This window comes from Procambarus clarkii, chromosome 55 (assembly GCF_040958095.1).
Source record: "Procambarus clarkii isolate CNS0578487 chromosome 55, FALCON_Pclarkii_2.0, whole genome shotgun sequence".
Lineage (NCBI taxonomy): Eukaryota > Metazoa > Arthropoda > Malacostraca > Decapoda > Cambaridae > Procambarus > Procambarus clarkii.
In genome coordinates, this window is record NC_091204.1 from 17,488,237 (window position 1) to 17,511,346 (window position 23,110).

Consider the following 23,110-nt stretch of genomic DNA (forward strand, 5'->3'; position numbering starts at 1 on the left):
GGACAGTGACTGTGGTATGGTGGACAGTGACTGTGGGATGGTGGACAGTGACTGTGGGATGGTGGACAGTGACTGTGGGATGGTGGACAGTGGCTGTGGGATGGTGGACAGTGGCTGTGGTATGGTGGACAGTGACTGTGGGATGGTGGACAGTGGCTGTGGTATGGTGGACAGTGACTGTGGTATGGTGGACAGTGACTGTGGTATGGTGGACAGTGACTGTGGGATGGTGGACAGTGACTGTGGGATGGTGGACAGTGACTGTGGGATGGTGGACAGTGACTGTGGGATGGTGGACAGTGACTGTGGGATGGTGGACAGTGGCTGTGGGATGGTGGACAGTGACTGTGGGATGGTGGACAGTGGCTGTGGGATGGTGGACAGTGGCTGTGGTATGGTGGACAGTGACTGTGGTATGGTGGACAGTGACTGTGGGATGGTGGACAGTGGCTGTGGTATGGTGGACAGTGACTGTGGGATGGTGGACAGTGACTGTGGGATGGTGGACAGTGACTGTGGGATGGTGGACAGTGGCTGTGGGATGGTGGACAGTGACTGTGGGATGGTGGACAGTGACTGTGGGATGGTGGACAGTGGCTGTGGGATGGTGGACAGTGGCTGTGGTATGGTGGACAGTGGCTGTGGGATGAGGTATGGCTACATAAAAAAGAAATACTATTCTGCATCATAGGAGAGCATATTACCCTAGTGGAACTATCTTCACCCCCCCCCCAACCTCCCTTCACCCCATAAACCTTTCGCAATTCTCCTCTTCCTTTATTACCCCATTTCTTCCTTTTTCCCTCCTCCACTCCCTTCTCCTTCCTTCCTTCTTCTCTTCCTCCTCCCAGACGAGCGATTATCCCACAACTCGTAACGCTTAGTTAGTAAAAAAGTTTAAACTTTTTATTGCTATTTTACATTTTATATTTTAAATCACCCTTACGAACTTTTATTGCAGTTGCCAACTCAACATGTCCTAAATATCAAGCAGCTTGAAGAAAATTCTTGCAAATATTTTGTTGCCTAAGTTTTGAGAGACGCGAGAGTGTATTGCCTCGCGTATTATATATATATATATATATATATATATATATATATATATATATATATATATATATATATATATATATATATACTACCTTCTAGTGTTCCTTGAAGGTAGTTCTAGGAACACCTAAACCTTGAAGACTAAGCCACACCATTGCTATCACTACGCAATACGACCCGACCTGCACGAGAGGTCCTTGCAAGTATTAATACAACGTCTTAATCCTTGCACTGTAGAGGCCCCTGTTATAATCTCCTATTTATAAATATCAAATCTTTACGAAAATAGTTTGCAATGAGCTCGTCTCATAAGAACCATTTTCGCTCCTTTCCCACAAGTTCAAATATGAAAATGAATGCATCAACGACATTCTCATTACCCTCGCAGTATTGTCGTACCGTCGTGGATATTCTCGATGACGATTGTAGCTCCACGACACAAAATGGACGCCGTGGTCGTGTTTGAAATTCACTCTCACAGTGTTAATATTGGTATCCGCATCCTCCATGGTGACGTCACCTTTAGCGTTACGGGCTTCTGCAGCAGCAGAGTCTGCAGCAGCAGAGTCTCCAGCAGCAGAGTCTCCAGCAGCAGAGCCTCCAACAGAAGTTTCTCCAACAGCAGACCCTCCAACAGCAGTTTCTCCAACAGCAGACCCTTCAACAGCAGTTTCTCCAACAGCAGACCCTCCAACAGCAGTTTCTCCAACTGCAGACCCTCCAACAGCAGTTTCTCCAACACAAGAGGCTCACAGACCAAGAGAATTATCTCAGTAAGGCTCAGCTATGACCTCTGAGACGTGTATAAGAGTCCCCCTGGTGCTCAGAGAACTCTCTCAACTTCCGATTTATTCCACCATATTACCATAAGGGTTAAGCAAATTGCGGTGAACGAGAGCTGTTTTCATACTACCATGTGAGTGCCTGGGGAATCCAGGAACGCGAGTTCGATCCCATTTAATCGTAGATAAATGTGGTTGTCCAAATTATCCATGTATAATCACTCATATTATATATATATATATATATATATATATATATATATATATATATATATATATATATAGTGAGGAGTGGTGTAGTATTCTATCAAGATCAAAAATTGGTAGCAATTGGAAAGAACAATATTTTAGCTCTAAAAAACAATTGTTTAATATTTACATATACAATTATATTCCCAACTGTTAAAATACAAATAAAAATGGAAATATACATGTACAAAATTTTATAGTTATAGAGCGCAGTTGTTCTTAAAGTAAATTAACAAATTTGAACAAATACTTTGAAGAAATCTGGAGCTATGAATTGTAAACATGAAGGCTGGAGTAGTGTGGAGTTATTATGGTAAAGAGGAGCTCAGTTATTATGGTAAAGAGGAGCTCAGTTATTATGGTAAAGAGGAGCTCAGTTATTATGGTAAGAGGAGCTCAGTTATTATGGTAAAGAGGAGCTCAGTTATTATGGTAAGAGGAGCTCAGTTATTATGGTAAAGAGGAGCTCAGTGTGTTTGCTGTGTTTGTGTGTTTGGAGAGGCGGAGCCACAGCAGGAGTCTTGTGTTTATTGGGCTCTTGTGGATGTGTTTTTCCATCCATGTCTGCTATCTCTGTGTGGTTAAGAATGTTTGCTTTTTATGGCCTCGTTGGTGGGTTAATGTACGCTCCTGGTTGTACTCGTGTAGTTGTGCTAGCTGGGAGGTTGTGCTTTGGCTCTTTAGTCCCGCTTCATAACTGTCAATCAACTGGTGTACAGATTCCTGAGCCTCCTGGGCTCTATTATATCTACATTTGAAACTGTGTATGGAGTCTGCCTCCACCACATCACTGCCTAATGCATTCCATTTACTAACTACTCTGACATTGAAAAAAAAATCCTAATGGTTCTGTGGTTTATTTGGTACTCAGTTTACACTTGTGTGGAAACTTGTTTCTCTTGCCCATGTGGGGGGGGGGGGTCTCCTGCCCATGCGGGGGGTCTCTTGCCTATGTGGGGGGAGTCTCTCGCCCATTTGGGAGGTCTCTCACCCGTTTGGGGGTCTCTTAACACGTGTGATATATTGCCTGGGTCATTCATCACCCAAATTACTGATCGTATAAGTTGATCTATCTAGGGAGTGCTGGGCCGCGTACAGAAAACTCGACAAAATTTTCCACCGTTGCTGACCTGTGGGCAAAGATACCCAAAGGTCTTGATGGTGGAGAGCTGCGGTCAGAGATCAGAAGCAACTGACCCGTCGCCTATGGCAGTTTAGGAACGATCTTGCTGCCATAAAGACGGCAGTAAACTTTTGCCCCGTGGAAAGGCTTGCCATGGCGACCAGCGAGTCTAGATTTTGTACCATTTTTTCATAACAATGGGAAAGTTGACAAAGCTAGCTCTTGGTCAGGGCAGAGCGACGTAAACCTTTCACTCAAGGAACAGCGAGTAAACCTCCTTCTCACTCAAGACATAGCGATAACATTGTCGATAACAACATCTCAAGTGGGACCTCAGCGTGATGAGTTACGACTTCTACCGAAATGATAACTATAATGTGTTATCTTGCGAGATATATTCCATTAATATTCCCCCCTTTAAACCTCCGCCTTATAACTGCAGGTGTAAAACAAATCTCTGAAGATATCAGTGACAAACACACACAAGCTGCTTATCTTTAATCATTCAAGCGAGTTGAATTCGAGTGAATGTCACGATGACAAGTACAAATTTAGTCGGTACAGTCGATAGTAGTGTTATTAATCTCTGTACTTTCCTAGCAGATAATCTGGTCATGAAGGAGAATAGATCGTGTTCTATTCTCGTCTGTGTGGGGTCAACACCCTACTGAATAACAGGGTTGATTTATAACGCACGCAATCAACCTCAAACAAGGTTGAGTTCTGCCGGATCGGAACGGAAACAAATGACGCAGTTTTGATGTGTGTGTGCCTCTGTTAGGGAGCCGGTCGGCCGAGCGGACAGCACGCTGGACTTGTGATCCTGTGGTCCTGGGTTCAATCCCCGGCGAGAAACAATGGGCAGAGTTTCTTTCACCCTATGCCCCTTTTACCTAGTAGTAAAATAGGTTCCTGGGAGTTAGTCAGCTGTCACGGGCTGCTTCCTGGAGGTGGAGGCCTGGTCGAGGACCGGGCCGCGGGGACACTAAAAAACCCCGAAATCATTTCAAGATAACCTCAAGAGAAGATAGCACGGGCTATGGTGAGCCCGTAGGGGAGTTACCTGTCACCGGAGCGGGACTGCAACTGAGTGAAAAGTCTGTTCTTGATATACCACATCATATCTCCTATAATATAATTCAAACACACGATCACACCTGCTAAAGAAGCTGCTTATATATGTTATTATATCGCAGTGATCTGATCAGCGTTCCTATATTAGTCAGCGATCTGATTGCTTCAGAAAGCCGATGAAATTGGACGGCCGGCCAGGGTGACACAAATGATGAACCGACAAGTCGGAAGTAACTCGCAAGTTGGACGAACGCCAGAACATTTTGTCGGGAATTGAGCGTCGGGAGACGTCCTGGGTGTAGTTAGCGTCCTCCAGCTTGTGTTAATGGCCCATAAACGGTCCGGGGGAACCGGAGGGTCTAAGACTACCTAATCTTTCCTGTTCCAGACAAGGAGCAAACTATGATTTTCTCTAACTTGGTAGTTTTGTTGCGTGTAATATTCCTCTTAATTAAACCGGTTTTTTAATGCGTATTTATCTAATCAATATTTGTTTAACGCAATTTTTGTCTATTGGCAATTAAAAGTTTGTCTATTGGCAATTAAAAGTTTGTCTATTGACAATTAAAAGTTCCAAATTTCAAATTGGAACGTGTACGTTCTTGCTTGTATAAAATTGTGAACATTATTTATAATATTTGTTGATCCCATTTACGGAGACAGGAAGCCTGAAAGGTATTTTGATATCCACCTTTACAAACGACTGATCTCGCAACATGCTAAGACCACTGACAATCTATTGTCAAGCCAAGCGGGGCTAGTCACATGTGCTTTCTGGAGCCACACGCGCGCGCACACACACACACACACACACGTCCCCCATTGATAACACAAGATAACGTAGGCTTCACTGTTTATCAAGAGCTTCACTTCTAAAAGCTTTCTGTACCTAAACTATGGATCCACTCGCAAGATAAAATTTCACAATCTATGTTTTTTTCCGGCTGTTGTGTATTCCAGGGGAGAGTAACAGACTATGTGTTGGTGTTTGTGTACTAACCGGAGTGCTTGGCAACCCACACATATTGTCATCCAAACACGGGTATACAATATCTTAATATAAGCGAGACTCGTTGTATATGATAAATTATTGTCATGTTATCTTTTAACGATGCCCTTTGTCATAAAGTAAAATAATAATTTGCCTAGATGTATTTTAAATGTAATTAATGTTTCAATTCTTTACATGAAACGAAAGCGGAAATATTCGTTGGAATTACATTAAAAGTTATAGAAAAACCAGCACATAAAGAGAGAGAGAGAGAGAGAGAGAGAGAGAGAGAGAGAGAGAGAGAGAGAGAGAGAGAGAGAGAGAGAGAGAGAGAGAGAGAGAGAGAGAGAGAGAGACGGTAAAAAGAGCTGACATATAGAACACTACCCTGCAAGAGGAAGCTTAGATAGAGATTGTATGTTGGGTTGATGGGCCAGGGAGGAGGGCAAGGTATAGCTCTACATCCCCAACTTCTGCACCATCACCGGACGTTGTGTTCCGTAAGGAAGGAACGATGGTTGCTCAATTTGGGGTCGTGCAAGAATATGTACAAACGGAGCAGGTTGAGGTGGTGAGGAGGTAGGGAAGGTGAAGGGAGGGGAAGATGGTGAGGGGAAGTAGGGAGGGTTGTGGTGGGTAGGGAAGGTGGTGAAGGGTAGGGGAAGGTGGTGAAGAGTAACCATTATAACAATCACAGGCATTTTTTAGTACCAACTTACCCATATAAATTGGTACAGCAATATAACACAAACTTAGTTTTTTTAGACAAATAACTTTTGTTTTAATTGTGAGATAAATACATATTCGTTAAACACTGTGTAGTTACAGTGAGAAGAGCAACATAAACACACAACATAACTGACGCTATGATTCCCTTGTTACAACTAGTAATAAAGTTGTTACATCTTGTTATAACGTTTTTATGGCGTACTATAAAACGTTGTTACAACTTGCTAAATTAGTTTTTACAACTTGTTAGGTGTTAAACCTTGTTCAAACGATGTAGCAACATTGCAGTTTCGTCACGTGTTATAGTACCAACGGCACTATATAACACATTTTGATATATAGTACCAACACCAGTCCAAGATGGTACTGATACTAATGTATGCGAACTTAGCCAAGCACAGGATAACAGCTACAATTAACATCAGTGTAAGTGTTCACAATCCTTTATATCACACCTCAAGAAGCATCTATACATCTTAAACAGTTTATGAGCTCCTAAGCCAAACAAGGTTGTTTATAACAACAATCTTGCATTGTTAAGTTCTGAAACTTATATACCATTTTGTAAAATATTTACAAAGCTGCCATGATTAAGGAAAGATGTAAATGTTTGGTAAATGACTGTGTAAATAATCGATGAATCCTGACTCGGTAGTGGGGAAAATTAATTCAAACCAGAATTCAATATATTCTGTATCCTAAAAGATAGTAATTATTTATGAAGGACTCGGAAATAAACAGAGAACGAGGCAGCTGTAACAAGGCAATAAAACTTTAAACAAATGACCAATTCGCCTTTAACCAGTTATATGTTTTTTTTTTTTACAATTAGTTTGTATTGGCGTTCAGGTGTATATGTGTGTGTGTGTGTGTGTGTGTGTGTGTGTGTGTGTGTGTGCGTTCTCGCCCAGGGTGTGTGTGTGTGTGTGTGTTTATTCACCTAGTTGTGCTTGCGTGGGTTGAGCTCTGCTCTTTCAGCCCGCCTCTCAACTGTCAGTCAACTGCTACTAACTACTATTTTTTCCCCCTCACACACACACACCCAGGAAGCAGCCCGAGACAGCTGTCTAACTCCCAGGTACCTATTTACTGCTAGGTAGCAGGAGCATCAGAGTGAACGAAACTCTGCTCACCTGTTTCCGCTGGGTGCGGGGATCGAACCCCGGTCCCTAGGTCCACGAGTCTAGAGTGCTGTACACTCAGCCGCCAGCCCCATGTGTATGTGTGTATGTGTATGTATGTGTGTGTGTGTTATGAGTATATGTATACACTGTACACATCATCCTCGCCAGCCTGCATCGATCTGCTCCAGACTTACGAAAAAGTCTTCTCACGTTAGTGGGTTAAAAATGGCTTCATAAGAGAGAGTTGCATGTCATGTTTAATTATGCAGCTGCATTGTATAGGCGGGTTCACTGTGCATCATGGTGAAGGCGGGTCCACTGTACCTCCCCCCACGGCTCATCATACTTTCTGTATGATGTCAACGTATAAGGTTGAAAGGTATGCCACTAGACTGCTCCCAGAACCTAGAGGCATGAGTTATGAGGAATTGCTGCATGAATACCACCTCACGCCGCTGGAAGAGCTCGAGGAGACATAATCACCACATACATGATTCTCAGGGGAATTGATAGGGTAGACACAGACGGATTAACACGCGTGGCACACGCACAAAGGAACACAGGTGGAAGCTGAGTACCCAAGTGAGCCACAGAGACATTAAGAAGAATTTATTCAGTGTCAGAGTAGTTAGTAAATGGAATACAATAAGCAGTGATGTGGTGGAGGCTGACTCCATACACAGCTTCAAATGTAGATATGATAGAGTCTAATAAGTTCAGGAACCTGTACACCGGTTGACGGTTAAGAGGTGGGACCAAAGAGCCAGAGCTCAACCCCCCGCAAGCACAACTAGATGAGTACACAACACACCCACTACACCACACAACACACCCGGTCACTACACTACACAACAGCTGCACCAAGTTTGACGAAACTATTTGACCAAACAATACAACTATAAACCCTGAATTTAATAGCTCCTAAATCCCTCGACTAGTTAGACCCACACGTACACATACACCCCTGAATACAACGACACACACACATGTATATTAATTAATGCTGCGCTCTCTCTAAACTAAATTGTTAGGTTTGAGCTGGTCTGGAATACCCAACCCATGCTCAGGTTGATGAGCATGCTCAACCCATGCTCAGGCCATGATGGTCCAAGCTGAGCCCCTCTCCAAGGATGTACATTCATCCAATTTAACTTTTATGTATTTCAAATCTGTATTTTCTTAAATATAAATTCATTTTGTTATGTGTATTAGAAGTGTGTGTATAGTTAGGCCGAGGTTTGGATAGGTTACAGTGGTCTAGGTTAGGTTACAGTAGGTTAGGTTACAGTGGGTTAGGTTAGGTTAAGTTACAGTAGGTTAGGTTAAGGTACAGTAGGTTGGGTTAAGTTACACTAGGTTAGGTGTTTAGATTCTGTTGACAATTATTTGTATTTCCAGCTCGTGGGTGAAGCTTTAATGAAGCTGCGATTCGATCATAAGGCGTGAGTGAAACAGTATTCGTGAAAAGTTTAAGAGTAATCAGTTTTGAGTCTTTTTGTGTTTCATAAACACGGGGTTTGGCGACTGCATTGAATAAACACTGGCACTTGTTGATAAGGACGACTCCACAACTCATGCCATTCTAACTTTTCTCGAACAGTGCTTCGCTGACGATCACTGCTCGAATAGCAACTCCGTAAATGCTTCATGCACGTAATATAAATACAAACATATGCCTACAGGGGCCTCGTAGCCTGGTGGATAGCGCGCAGGACTTGTAATTCTGTGGCGCGGGTTCGATTCCCGCACGAGGCAGAAACAAATGGGCAAAGTTTCTTTCACCCTGAATGCCCCTGTTACCTACCAGTAAATAGGTACCTGGGAGTTAGTCAGCTGTCACGGGCTGCTTCCTGGGGGTGGAGGCCTGGTCGAGGACCGGGCCGCGGGGACACTAAAGCCCCGAAATCATCTCAAAATAACCTCAAGATAACCTACAGAACCTAAACTCCGACACTAAGCAATGCCTTAATATACACAATATGCTAATATTTAATATCACAATATTATGCAATAATATTGTGTGTAATATTCGTCTATATTTGAGAAAATTCCGATTTGGGATGAACAGCATGTTAAGAATTGATGAATGAGTCTTTGGGGTCGACCGCTGGATGGAATATCTCACTTTTATAGAAGAACAGGAGTACAAACTTGATTTAAAAAGTAGTTGGTAAGACACAAATCGTGTGAGAGAAAATGGTTGTTTGCCTCCATACTGTTGGCTTCAGTAACAACTATGAAGATCTTTTTGGTACTGGGTTTAAGATCTACCAGCTACAAGTGGGTTGTTAAAGCCACCCCCCACTGTGGCTTGCTGACCAACCAGCAGGTATACTTTGTCCTGAACATAATCCAGAGCTATATTCGACTTGACTTTCGACTTCACAGTCGACTTGAGAATGGTCCAGGACGGACCGAAACGTCGTCGTCCCTTCGCTTTCTAGTGTGTGGTTTGGTCAACATATTTCAGCCACGTTATTGTGACTCCTCGTCTGCATAATCCAGAGCTATACTTGTTGGATAAGTTGATGAGTGCCGTATTGAAGAGGGTGTTGAGGAGCCTCTTGAGTGTGGTGTGTTGAACGAAATGTCCATGTAGCACGGGCTATGGTGAGCCCGTAATTGAGTTCGGTTATTCGCGATAACCTTGTTACTCTGATATTTGGGTCAAAGTATTAAATGGAAAATCTTGATCTGTTGTTGTTTCAAATTTAGTTACTCAGAACGAAGTGTCCATGTAGCACGGGCTATGGTGAGCCCGTAACCCGTCTTGATCTACACAGATGTCTTAATATACTTCATGAACAGTGAAGTGTAATTAAGACGGCCGGGATGACCACTCACCAAGTAACTGTCTCACGCTCCCGTCCAAAAGATTCGAGAAACTGTACTTGCTTAAAATCTTGGACAGTAAAGATAAATGTATCGTTTATCCATTAAGCTAATATGATAAAGCCCTCGTGATAGGCCAATTAAGTATCCATTGCCATGAATAATACATTACCCTTATGGCGGTCGAGTATTAATTCATTATTCACTCCCTTTTAAATACTGGCTCTAAAAATATTTATAGTCTTAGATAAGAAACTGGGGGATATCATATCACTAAATTCCCTATAAACATGCATTAGAAATAGTGATTGATGTCAGAGTCCTGGAACAACTAACTCGTATACATGTATGTATATGATTATTCTGAGTAGGTATAGGCTAATTGTACCCAACTGTACCTGTTAATTGTACCCATTAATTAATACAGATTCCATTATATTCCAGGCTTGGAACACCTGGAGACAGGAACGCTTACAGGGTAGGCACTTTATTTGACTTTATTTCCGTATTTAAATTGTTTCTTTTAAGATTACATCTACTTTCTTCTTGTCTATCTGTTTGCCAACAGATCAGTTGATTCCTTTGTATGCCGTTCTGTTTTTCTTAAGGCTTCCTCCATGTGAATATATCTAACTTGGAAGCTTGTTTAATATAGTTAGTGTCCTAGTTGAAACGTGTTTTCTAGTATAGCTTGAGCTATACTTTAATATACTTGAGCTATACTTTAATATACTTGAGCTATACTTTAATATACTTGAGCTATACTTTAATATACTTGAGCTATACTTTAATATACTTGAGCTATACTTTAATATACTTGAGCTATACTTTAATATACTTGAGCTATACTTTAATATACTTGAGCTATACTTTAATATACTTGAGCTATACTTTAATATACTTGAGCTATACTTTAATATACTTGAGCTATACTTTAATATACTTGAGCTATACTTTAATATACTTGAGCTATACTTTAATATACTTGAGCTATACTTTAATATACTTGAGCTATACTTTAATATACTTGAGCTATACTTTAATATACTTGAGCTATACTTTAATATACTTGAGCTATACTTTAATATACTTGAGCTATACTTTAATATACTTGAGCTATACTTTAATATACTTGAGCTATACTTTAATATACTTGAGCTATACTTTAATATACTTGAGCTATACTTTAATATACTTGAGCTATACTTTAATATACTTGAGCTATACTTTGTACCATCTAACTTTGAAGCTTGTTTAATACAGTGTCCTAGTTGAAGTTCGTTTTCTAGTATAGTCTGCTTGTTTTATAAGGACCAAAAACAGGGATTTTTTTCGTTTGTTAAACTTCTGATCCCTTGCCTTCCTTTCCACCATTGATGATCCTACCCAGGATCATCAATGTCGTCGTCTCTTCAATTTCTTCAAACGACGTCGTCTCTTCAATTTCTTCAAACGACGTCGTCTCTTCAATTTCTTCAAACGACGTCGTCTCCTCAATTTCTAGTGTGTGGTTTGGCCAACATCTTACCCAAATGGGGAACATGTGCATCCCTCTGTATAGCTGTCTGTGTGTGTGTTGTGTTGGCCCGTCTTCCTGCATGTTCTTCCTCTTGTGAGACAGATTTGCAATCTGTTCTTCTTATTGAAGAACAGATTGCAAATCGAAAAAGTCAGATTTAAAAAAAAAATCTTCTTCTTGCTTTTGAAAGACTTTGTATTTTTGTTTACCAGATGATAAACATCTAGGAAAGCAGATGTGAAGAGAGACAGTCCAGAACAATTGACAAATAGATGATAGATAGTCTAGATGAACAAATAACAAACAGCCCTGAAGAACCAATAAGAGACAATCTAGATGAACAGATGATAGGCCAGAAGAACATATCATAGACATGAAAATACATAGATAAAAATGAAATTGAACCTTATAAGAAAGAGGGCAGATGTTCAGATAATGTCTTATAATGAACGGCATGAGGTAGAATATGAGAACATCAGAGTACCCTGCCCTTGACGGCACAGTTCATCCTCATCAACACAGCCCGTCCTCATCAACACAGCCCGTCCTCATCAACACAGCCCGTCCTCATCAACACAGCCCGTCCTCATCAACACAGCCAGTCCTCATCAGCACAGCCCGTCCTCATCAACACAGACCGTCCTCATCAACACAGCCCGTTCTCATCAACACAGCCCGTCCTCATCAACACAGACCGTCCTCATCAACACAGACCGTCCTCATCAACACAACCTGACCTTATCAACACAGCCTGACCTCATCAACACAACCTGACCTTATCAACACAGCCTGACCTCATCAACACAACCTGACCTCATCAGCACAGCCTGACCTCATCAACACAGCCTGACCTCATCAACACAACCTGACCTCATCAACACAGCCCGTCCTCATCAACACAGGCCGTCCTCATCAACACAGCCCGTTCTCATCAACACATCCCGTCCTCATCAACACAGCCCGTCCTCATCAACACAGCCCGTCCTCATCAACACAGCCCGTCCTCATCAACACAACCCGTCCTCATCAACACAGCCCGTCCTCATCAACACAACCCGTCCTCATCAACACAACCCGTCCTCATCAACACAGCCCGTCCTCATCAACACAGCCCGTCCTCATCAACACAACCCGTCCTCATCAACACAGCCCGTCCTCATCAACACAACCCGTCCTCATCAACACAACCCGTCCTCATCAACACAGCCCGTCCTCATCAACACAACCCGTCCTCATCAACAATTAAGGCCATTTACCCTTTAATCCAGCCACCAAACCCCGTGTTTATGAATGAAAAGCACTTTCCTCATGACTCACAACTGATAACGTTCGAACTTTTATCGAACGGTGCTTTGCTGACGACTTCTGTTCGAACCACAACTCTGTTATTGCTTCACTCACGTACTACAAATATAAATAATCGCCAACAGAACCTAAACACCTAACCTAACCAATGTCTAAATATGCATGGTATGCTAATATGTAACACTATTAATTCATATTTGAGAAAATTCATTTATTGAATGAATAGCATGTTAAAACTGAAGAATGCGTCTTTAGGGTCGACCGCTGGATGGAATGGACGTGGTCTGAGGACTAGGTTATATAGTAGTGCTATACTGCTATATATAAGTAACGGTGCTATATAGTAGTAGGACGGTGCTATATAGTTGTAACGGTTTGGCACTTTTTTCTGATAATTCAGTTCCCTTACTGCGAAATGTTGAGAAGTATAAGACTATCCTTCGTTTGGAAGGTATAAAAATAATCTTCACTTGAAGGCAACAATTTTTGCTTTTGCTTTGCAATATCTGTGACGTGTCCAAGACCCCATGACGAGATAACAGTACAGAAAATTGCAAGACATATTTGCAACAGATTACCAAATGCAATGTTCCCAGAAGTCCCTACTGTTGATAAAGGGATTAATATGCAGTGTTTCAAGAATTTACTGTGTGTCATATTTTAATTAATAGTATGGCTTGTGATGTAGATATGAGAAGAATGTGTCGCAGCGTAATGAAACATTTCATTCAGTGGCTTCCCATTATAGGTTATGTCTCTACTTCTCCTTCAAATTAGAGTTCTGAAATAGATCTAAGGCATGATAACATCAGCCATTTTGCATTTAATTTGTATTGTGAAATGCAATAAAAACTGGACCTATTTGTTTTTTTGTTTTTTTTATGGGCTTACGTTTAATTAATACAGCTGATATTTATTCAATCTAATGTATTCACTGTTTGGCCTAATGTATTTATTGAGTGCAATGTCTTTATTAAACTAATTTATTGTTAGATATAATAACTTTTATATTGAGCTGAATGTTCATACTGTTGTTCAATGTTCAGAAGGAGGCTGTTCTCTGGTTTCCAAGATGTCAGAGGCTTCAGAGGCCTGGGATTGGTGGAGGGAGAGCAGGACTTTACCCAGTGACGGGATACAACCTTTAGGGGCCTGACGGCTAAGTGGACAGCGCTCGGGATTCGTAGTCCTTCGGTTCAAGGTTCAATCCCCGGTGGAGGCGGAAACAAATGTTCAGTTTCTATCACCCTGATGCCCCCCTGTTCACCTAGCAGTAAATAGGTACCTGTGAGTTAGACAGCTGCCGCGGACTGCTGACGCTGTCGGAGGAGCGACCCAGGCCAACATTTCTCCGTAATCTCGTTTCTCTCAGAAAGTTGTAAATAATATATGACAGCAGCGCTCTCTCCCAGGCGTCTTGGCTGAAAGCCTCGACGCATTGTAAAGCATCTGTGTGTGTGTGTGTGTGTGTGTGTGTGTGTGTGTGTGTGTGTGTGTGTGTGTGTGTGTGTGTGTGTGTGTGTGTGTGAGTGTGTGTGTGTGTGTGTGTGTGAACATCCGCTTTTCGGTTATGCTTTCCCAGTTGTCGGTCTTCTAAATCAATGATTCCTGACCCCTCTAGATCTCTATCATATCAACATTGACACATATATTTAGAATAAGTGAAAACTTAGTCAAATATTTAGAAAAAGTGAACAGTCAGAAGGAACAAGAGGTCAGAGAACAACTATGAAAGATTAAACAAAAAGCCTCATTGAACAAACACGTAATATTTGATTATAATACTGTATTGAGACTTGAGACATTGTAACCTCCCTATCAGAGTTTTGACTTAAACTATTGTGCAATATTGTAATTAAAAATGAGTCAAGTTGACCTATTTTTAAGTTACAATATTGCACAACAGTTTAAGAAAAAAATGGATTACAGATTATTTATATTACAAAATTATTGCAACTCCAATTTAAACGTTACGAATATGCATTCACAGGATACCTCTTCCAGACAAAATGAATTAAATGAATTATGAATGAATAAGAGCTGCCTTTTGGGCAAGAAAGGGCTTTAGGGGAAGCTTAGGCACCACACATGTAACAGCAAGAGGGCTGAACCTCACACACACACAACCTGCTAGATGTTATTGTTGTTGTTTCAGATTTAGCTACTCAGAACGAAGTGTCCATGTAGCACCGGCTATGGTGAGCCCTGCTAGAGTTTTCTGGGCTCTTTTATACCTCCCCAGACACCCAGTCACAGAAAATGGAAAAGGGCAAGTGAGGAAATTTGGTAATGTGTGTGAGAGAGAGAGAGAGAGAGAGAGAGAGAGAGACGTTGAAGGGAATGAGACGAAGGAAGGGAATGAGACGAAGGAAGGGAATGAGACGAAGGAAGGGAATGAGACGAAGGAAGGGAATGAGACGAAGGAAGGGAATGAGACGAAGGAAGGGAATGAGAGAGAAGCAGGAAAGAAGTGAGACAGATGCAGGAAGGAAGACACAGGGAGTAAACTGCTTGAAAGAAAACCAGGAAGACAATGAAAGAATGAGAGTATGGGAAAGAAAAAGCCAAGAGGAATAAACAAGACAGATAACCAGTTATCCTATCTTTCTCTCCCTGCATTTTCTCCCCCCCCCCACCCCATCCGCCCTCTGTTTCATTCGACCACGGGAAACCAGCCAGCCCATCCTACAGAACTGCCACAACGGGCAAAATAAGGGGTACTAAATCGCGCGAACCATCGACACCCACCTAAAGAAACCACCCAGATTCACCATAATTGGCTATCCGATGTGACAACATTATTCGCCACCCACCTCATCCACTTAATAAGCATTCAACATTAATCTAAGAATTTCATCTCCACCTAAAAGTATTACCTGATCGAGTTAGAAACCCTTCTATCTTGTGTCAAACGACAAGATTTTTCTCTGAGTGCTCTTTATTTCCTTCTCTGAGGTTATGGGTCCCCACACTTGCACCAGAGGTGGTATCTCATATATACACACACACCTACCAGTTCCCTTTCTTTTCCTCCCTCCCGCCCTTCCCACACACCCATCCCCCTGCAAAGTCCCACACGCAAAGTAACCAATAAACATGAGGAATTGACCGTCATAAAGGGAAAGAATGGTTGCGACTCGTGCAATGGAAGCTTTATGACAATGGTCCTTTTATATTCTGAAATTTCATAGATTTTCAATTACACCAAAACGACCGTGGTTATGGAGGGAATGTGTGTGTGTGTGTGTGTGTGAGTGTGTGTGTGTGTGTGTGTGTGTGTGTGTGTGTGTGTGTGTGTGTGTGTGTGTGTGTGTGTGTTAAATCATGATAAAGACATAAATATACATTCCAATTCAACTGAAAAATCTACATGATCTCCATTTAATGGCCTTTATTTACATAATTCGAGAGATTTAAATCAGCTGAGCTATTTTTATGTAATTTAAATGATGTTCAACTATCGCAATACAGGACAAACTAATCAATGATTCCATATTATGAATGTGTTATCTGAAATGCGATTAGCTTGTGTGTCGAGGTTAACCTGAGCAGAGTAAACTGTTTTGTGTTAAACACCTCTGGTGTTTACCTCTAGATCACACACACACACACACACACACACACACACACACTCACACACAAACACAAACACACACTCACTTAAGTGTGTGTTTAAACCTCACTTCGCTGGAAGACAAGAGTTAGGGGGGACATGATCACCACATTCAAGATTCTGAAGGGGATTGATAGGGTAGATAAAGACAGTCTATTTAACACAAGGGGCACACGTACTAGGGGACACAGGTGGAAACTGAGTGCCCAAATGAGCCACAGAGATATTAGAAAGAACTTTTTTAGTGTCAGAGTGGTTGACAAATGGAATGCATTAGGAAGTGATGTGGTGGAGGCTGACTCCATACACAGTTTCAAGTGTAGATATGACAGAGCCCGATAGGCTCAGGAATCTGTACACCTGTTGATTGACGGTTGAGAGGCGGGACCAAAGAGCCAGAGCTCAACCCCCGCAAACACAACTAGGTGAGTACAACTAGGTGAGTACACTCACACACACTATTTAACACAAGGGGCACACGCACAACAGGACACAGATGGAAATTGAGGGCCCAAATGAGCCACAGAGATATTAGAAAGAACTTTTTTAGTGTCAGAGTAGTTGATAAATGGAATGTATTAGGCAGTGATGTGGTGGAGGCTGACTCCATACACAGTTTCAAGTGTAGATATGATAGAGCCCAATAGGCTCATGAATCTGTACACCAGTTGATTGACAGTTGAGAGGCGGGACCAAAGAGCCAGAACACAACTCCCGCAAGCACAACCTAGTGATTACATACAATACACACACACACACACGTGTATGTAAATGAGAAACTAGTAAGACAATATATCCATTGGAAGGGATGAGGGATAAGGATTTAAGATAGAACAACCAAGACCTGAGAAAGCCAAGAGACTAACAAACAGCCAGATCATCACCTCTCTAGGAAAAAGAGATGTGAAGATCTACAAGGCTCTACAAGCTCTATATAGCTCCTGACGGTGAAGCCGCCGCAGCTACAAGCGTCCATAGCACGCAATTTATAGCTTCCATTTCACCCCCCAGCGCCTGAGGCTGTGAACCGCCGCCTGGCCTCATATTTCCTACTTATCCACCAGCCGCACTCCGTTGTCTCCTCCGGTTCACTCAGGAGTGAAGCATAAGGCCTCCTCGACGTGATACTCAAATCGTTGTTACTCAGGAGTCATTTGTTGTCCTCAATGAGGATCTTGCTACATGATGTGAGTGGGAGATGAGAAGGGGGGCAAGAGCTCCCTCATGGTTAAGAGGTCGAGGGAAGAGTTATGAGTGGGTAAGGACAGGCCATAATGAGGTCGAGGACAAGCAACCAATCAGTTAAGAACGTCTCGTGGTGGTAAGCTAATTGAAAACGGACTAAAATATGGATAATACTTCCTTTTGTCGTGGTGTTGATTGGTGAGGCTCGTTCATGGTGTCCTGTCATGAAGTCAATTTTTGTCATGAAGTCAATTTTTGTCATGAAGTCAATTTTGTCATGACGTCAATTTTACCCATGACGCTCGCATGCAGCCCAGTGTGTGTATTCACCTAGTTGTACTTGCGGGGGTTGAGATCTCTTTCGGGCCGCCTCTCAACTGTCAATCAACTTTACTAACAATTAACTAATGTTTTTTTTCACACACACACACCCAGGAAGCAGCCCGTAACAGCTGTCTAACTCTCAGGTACCTATTTACTGCTAGGTAACAGGGGCATCAGGGTGAATGAAACTCTGCCCATTTGTCTCTGCCGGCGCCGCCAGGAATCGAACCCGGGGCACAGGATTACGAGTCCAGCGCACTGTCCACTCAGCTACCAGACCCCTGGTCTGTGTGTGTGTGTGTGTGTGTGTGTGTGTGTGTACATGTGCGCATGTGCTTGTATATATTTAATATTTACTATCTGATCTTACAAAATTGAGATATTAACTCTTGAACCCCGACTTTATATCCGATCTATATTTACGTGTATTGTGTCTACTACATATATTTTCTCTCTAACACACACACACGCGCACACACACACACACACACACACACACACACACACACACACACACACACACACACACACGCGCGCGCACACACACACACACACACACACACACACACACACACACACACACACACACACACACACTCACTGTTTAGGAAGTGATGTGGTAGAGGCTGACTCCATACACAGTTTCAAGTGTAGATATAATAGAGCCCAGTAGGCTCAGGAATCTGTACACCTGTTGATTGACGGTTGAGAGGCGGGACCAAAGAGCCAGAGCTCAACCCCCGCAAACACAACTAGGTGAGTACACACATACACACACACACAAAGGTATGCCACTAGACTAGTCCCAGAACTAAGAGGCAAGAGTTACGAGGAAAGGCTGCGGGAAATGCACCTTACGACACTGAAAGACAGAAGAGTAAGGGGAGACATGATCACAACCTACAAAATCCTCAGGAGAATCGACCGGGTAAACAAAGATAAACTATTCAACACTGGTGGTACGGGAACAAGGGGGACACAGGTGGAGACTGAGTACCCACATGAGCCACAGAGATGTTAGAAAGAACTTTTTCAGTGTCAGTGTAGTTAACAGGTGGAATGCATTAGGCAGTAATGTGGTGGAGGCTGACTCCATACACAGTTTCAAATGTAGATTTGATGAAGCCCAGTAGGCTCAGGAACCTGTACACCAGTTGATCGACAGATGAGAGGCGGGACCAAAGAGCCCAAGCACAACTAGGTGAATTCAACTAGGTTAGTACAACTAGGTAAGTACATATGAACACACACACACATTAACACACACACACATGAACACACACACACATTAACACACACACACATTAACACACACACACATTAACACACACACACACATTAACACACACACACATGAACACTCACACACATTAACACACACACACATTAACACACACACACACATTAACACACACACACATGAACACACACACACACACATGAACACACATACACATACACACACACACACACATTAACACACACACACACATTAACACACACACACATGAACACACACACACACACATGAACACACATACACATACACACACACACACACATTAACACACACACACACATTAACACACACACACATGAACACACACACACACACATGAACACACATACACATACACACACACACACATTAACACACACACACACATTAACACACACACACATGAACACACACACACACACATGAACACACATACACATACACACACACACACACACACACACACACACACACACACACACACACACACACACACACACACACACACACACACATACACACACACACACATACACACACACACACACACACACACACACACACACACACACACACACACACACATGCGTGAAAGAGACCTGATAATCACACCAAACTGATAATCGCTCTTAAATGCATCCAGTGCCATTTAAGGTAATTAAATGGCAATCAAGAACCAAACTTCCTAGTTTCTATTTGCTTCTTGATCCTGCAATGTTAAACAAGAGTTTATTCCACTGTCTCCATTGCAAGAAAATACAATTAAAGGTCATTTAATTAGTGTTGAGTATGGGTGATTGGTGAGTGATGAGTGTGTGGATGCTGGATGAGTTCTGAGTTCGTGGTGACGGTGGAGTGTTAAAAAAAAATACATATTCATAAAATTAACACTTCATGAAATTTTAATGTTTCAGATGTCTGGGGTGTCGCTGGGGGATCTATGGTGCGAGTGCCAAGGAAATGCCAGTGCCACGCCCCACAGACTGCTAATCCTCAAGCAGATGAGTAAGATGCACGCCGCGGCCCAGCGACACGCCGTGTGGTACGTCTGTGTGGTGCTAACCCTCTACCTGCTGGGTCTAGTCATCATCATCAGGAGATCGGGACGCACTGAGCGCCACACCGCGGTCACAGCGCTCTCCTTCTGTTTTTCCCGCGCGGCCGCCGCCGTGGCCAGCCGCAGGAGGAAGAGATCCAGCAGCGACCACCATAGCCGAGCGCCCGGCAGCCCGCCAGCGGAGCCTCGTCAACACATGGCCGGGCCTTCACTTCAGGTGCATCTAGTGGTCCCTGACGATGACGATGAAATGGAAATATCTATGGTGACGACGGTGGCCTAGCCGAGGGCCGCTGGTGAGGCCCCATGCGCCTGGTGATAGTGGTCATCTGATCCAAAGGTCACTCGCCACCTGTGACTGCAAGTGTGTTTACTGAAAGTGACCTAGCGCTTAGTGGGCTTCACAGAGAGTGATTTCACAATGGGATTGAAGCCAGGAGTTCGCCGTCACTCTTGGTGGCTTTAGTAGCAATGACTATATCTTGGGAACCTGTCGGTGGTGAGGTCCAAGACACTCATATTTTCGCCACATTTAAGCAAAAATGCAGCATTTGGCTCTTAGTCTAAATACTGCTTTTTAATTGTATAATAATTTTAATTATACTTGTAGATATATTTTGTTTCAATTACTCGTGAATTCATGACATTTGTACTTATAGTTAGAAATGGCTTTCGCATAAACTACATTTTTTCTCTGAATAAATGTAACTTTTCCTGGATTATATTTCATGGTGAAAATATGGTTCATGAAATGGATCTGGTAATCATAAAATGAAGAAGTATTGAAGTTAATCTCAAATGAAGGAAGTTAAATCATTATATTTGAATGGATAACCGGAGATTCGAACTCGGGCCATTATAGTGTACTCTACCAACCAGGCCATAAATGCTGACAACCAGAGTAAATGAAAGTGTCGGCGGTCAATCCTGGACCGTCCAAACGGTTGGGCACCAATCCTTCTCCCCCCCGTCCCATCCCAAATCCTTATCCTGACCCCTTCCCAGTGTTATATAGTCGCAATGGCTTGGCGCTTTACCCCCACCCTGATAGTTCCCTTCCCTTCCCTTCGCGGTATTGTGGATTGCATCTTATTAAATAATTTATTGAGACTTTTTAGAATCCTCAAAACACAATTCAAGAAAAACATATATGAGGTTAAGGGAAACTTGACAATTTCAGAGTTAACACAAAATTACCTGAATAGTTCATATAAGGTTATTCTTCAGTTACAACCATATCAGAATGAAACATCTGTTTAGGAAAACAAATATTATATACACTTTGTTTGAATTAAAAATAAATAACATTTTCTTGAAATTATTTAATTGGTGATTTAAGAGCAGAAGACAAGAAGAGATGGAAACATCTCTGTCAATCATATATATATAAAAAGCAGACAAAAACATATACTAATATGCAATGGAAAAACATGGACAATGTAAAACAAAAAATAGGAAATAAATAGAGTAAGATCTCAATTAATTAAACGCCAGGAAATGTCAGTCAAGCATTCAACTAAACAAATATATCAGTATATGATAGTGAAGCCTATAGGCAGACTAATACTAGCCCAAACTACAGGTAGACTAATATGTCACTATATACACAAGCTAGACCAACACATCACATAAGAGTCAAGCCTTCATCTGGATGATTATGTATTTAAAATCTCTTGGATATATATATATATATATATATATATATATATATATATATATATATATATATATATATATATATATATATATATATATATATGTCCATTCTCGTGCGTAGCTGTTGTAAGCACTTCAGTGTTAGTCACCAACGAATAGACCAAGCAAGGGAATATAGATTGCAGCGAATTAGTCAAACTAACGGTTGAAGCACATAACCCAACCTTCACATGAACAGCCCAGCCTCCTAAAACGAAAGTACTTAGAGTAGCTGTGTGGTCGAGAGTACAAATATCTCGTGATGGTCCACCAGAAGGTTTTGTTGTACTGAATTTGGACAAACGGGAAAGATTTTATATTCATGTTGCCAATAAAACGTAACCTAACCAATCCAAGGACTATAACCTGCTATTTGAGGCCTAATATAGTACATACATGTACTATACTAGGCCTAGGAATATTTAAGTTTGGAGTTTAGCTTTTTTTCTGGACTCAATATAAAAAAAGAGGAACAAAAAGTGGTTTACTGGGGTTCCAATACGACATATCAGAACGATCGACAACATACTAACCAAAAAGTACCATCAAAAGAGGAGAATGGGTCAGCCAGCTAAAATGAATCTGTTACTAACTCCTCATTGTCACGATTTGATAAAGGTCATAACCCAGCGTCCTGAAGGTCATCCCTGACCGTCCTACTCCAATGATTTGCTTACAGATACTTCACGAAATTGTGATTCCATTGCGTATTTGACGAGAGCGTTTGGCGGAGAGCTCCATTATCCAGACCGGAATGCACGTGGAGTTACACGTAAAAAATTGGATTGGCTATCAGCCAATCGATATCTCCAGGCTCGTATAACGACTCCGGGCGGACTCCAGGCTGTGTAACTTTTACCAAATCGTAGTCCATGGGTTAAGGCGCTCGTTTGGGGATACCCAGGACGCTAGTTCGATCCCGTGCTGCTCCAAAGACATATATATATATGACCAAGGCGACCTTTCCAGCTCCTCGTACTAACAAAAATAGTCACAAAACTATTGAAAATATGCCATGTCTCTGCATCAAAGCTTGTTTACTGAAGCGTTCGATTAACCTCTTAAAGATGAAATATTTTACAGAAGACGGGAATACGTGTAAGATCATAACTGTACTGAATAGAGAGCATCTGCTTTACTATTGGGAAAATCTGTATATATGTAGAAAATGTGCTTTTT

General features: G+C 42.0%; 1 protein-coding gene across 1 annotated transcript in view; it reads left to right on the forward strand.

Annotated features, from left to right (window-relative positions):
• The window catches only part of LOC138352823 (uncharacterized), a 51,850-nt gene extending 29,946 nt beyond the window's left edge, over positions 1-21,904 (forward strand). Inside the window, exons 2-3 of the mRNA XM_069305393.1 lie at positions 10,399-10,432; positions 20,094-21,904. Of these exons, the coding sequence (XP_069161494.1) occupies positions 20,094-20,519 (426 nt within the window). The 5' untranslated portion in view covers positions 10,399-10,432 and the 3' untranslated portion in view covers positions 20,520-21,904. The remainder of the gene's footprint in view (positions 1-10,398; positions 10,433-20,093) is intronic.
• The last annotated feature ends 1,206 nt before the right edge of the window (positions 21,905-23,110 follow it).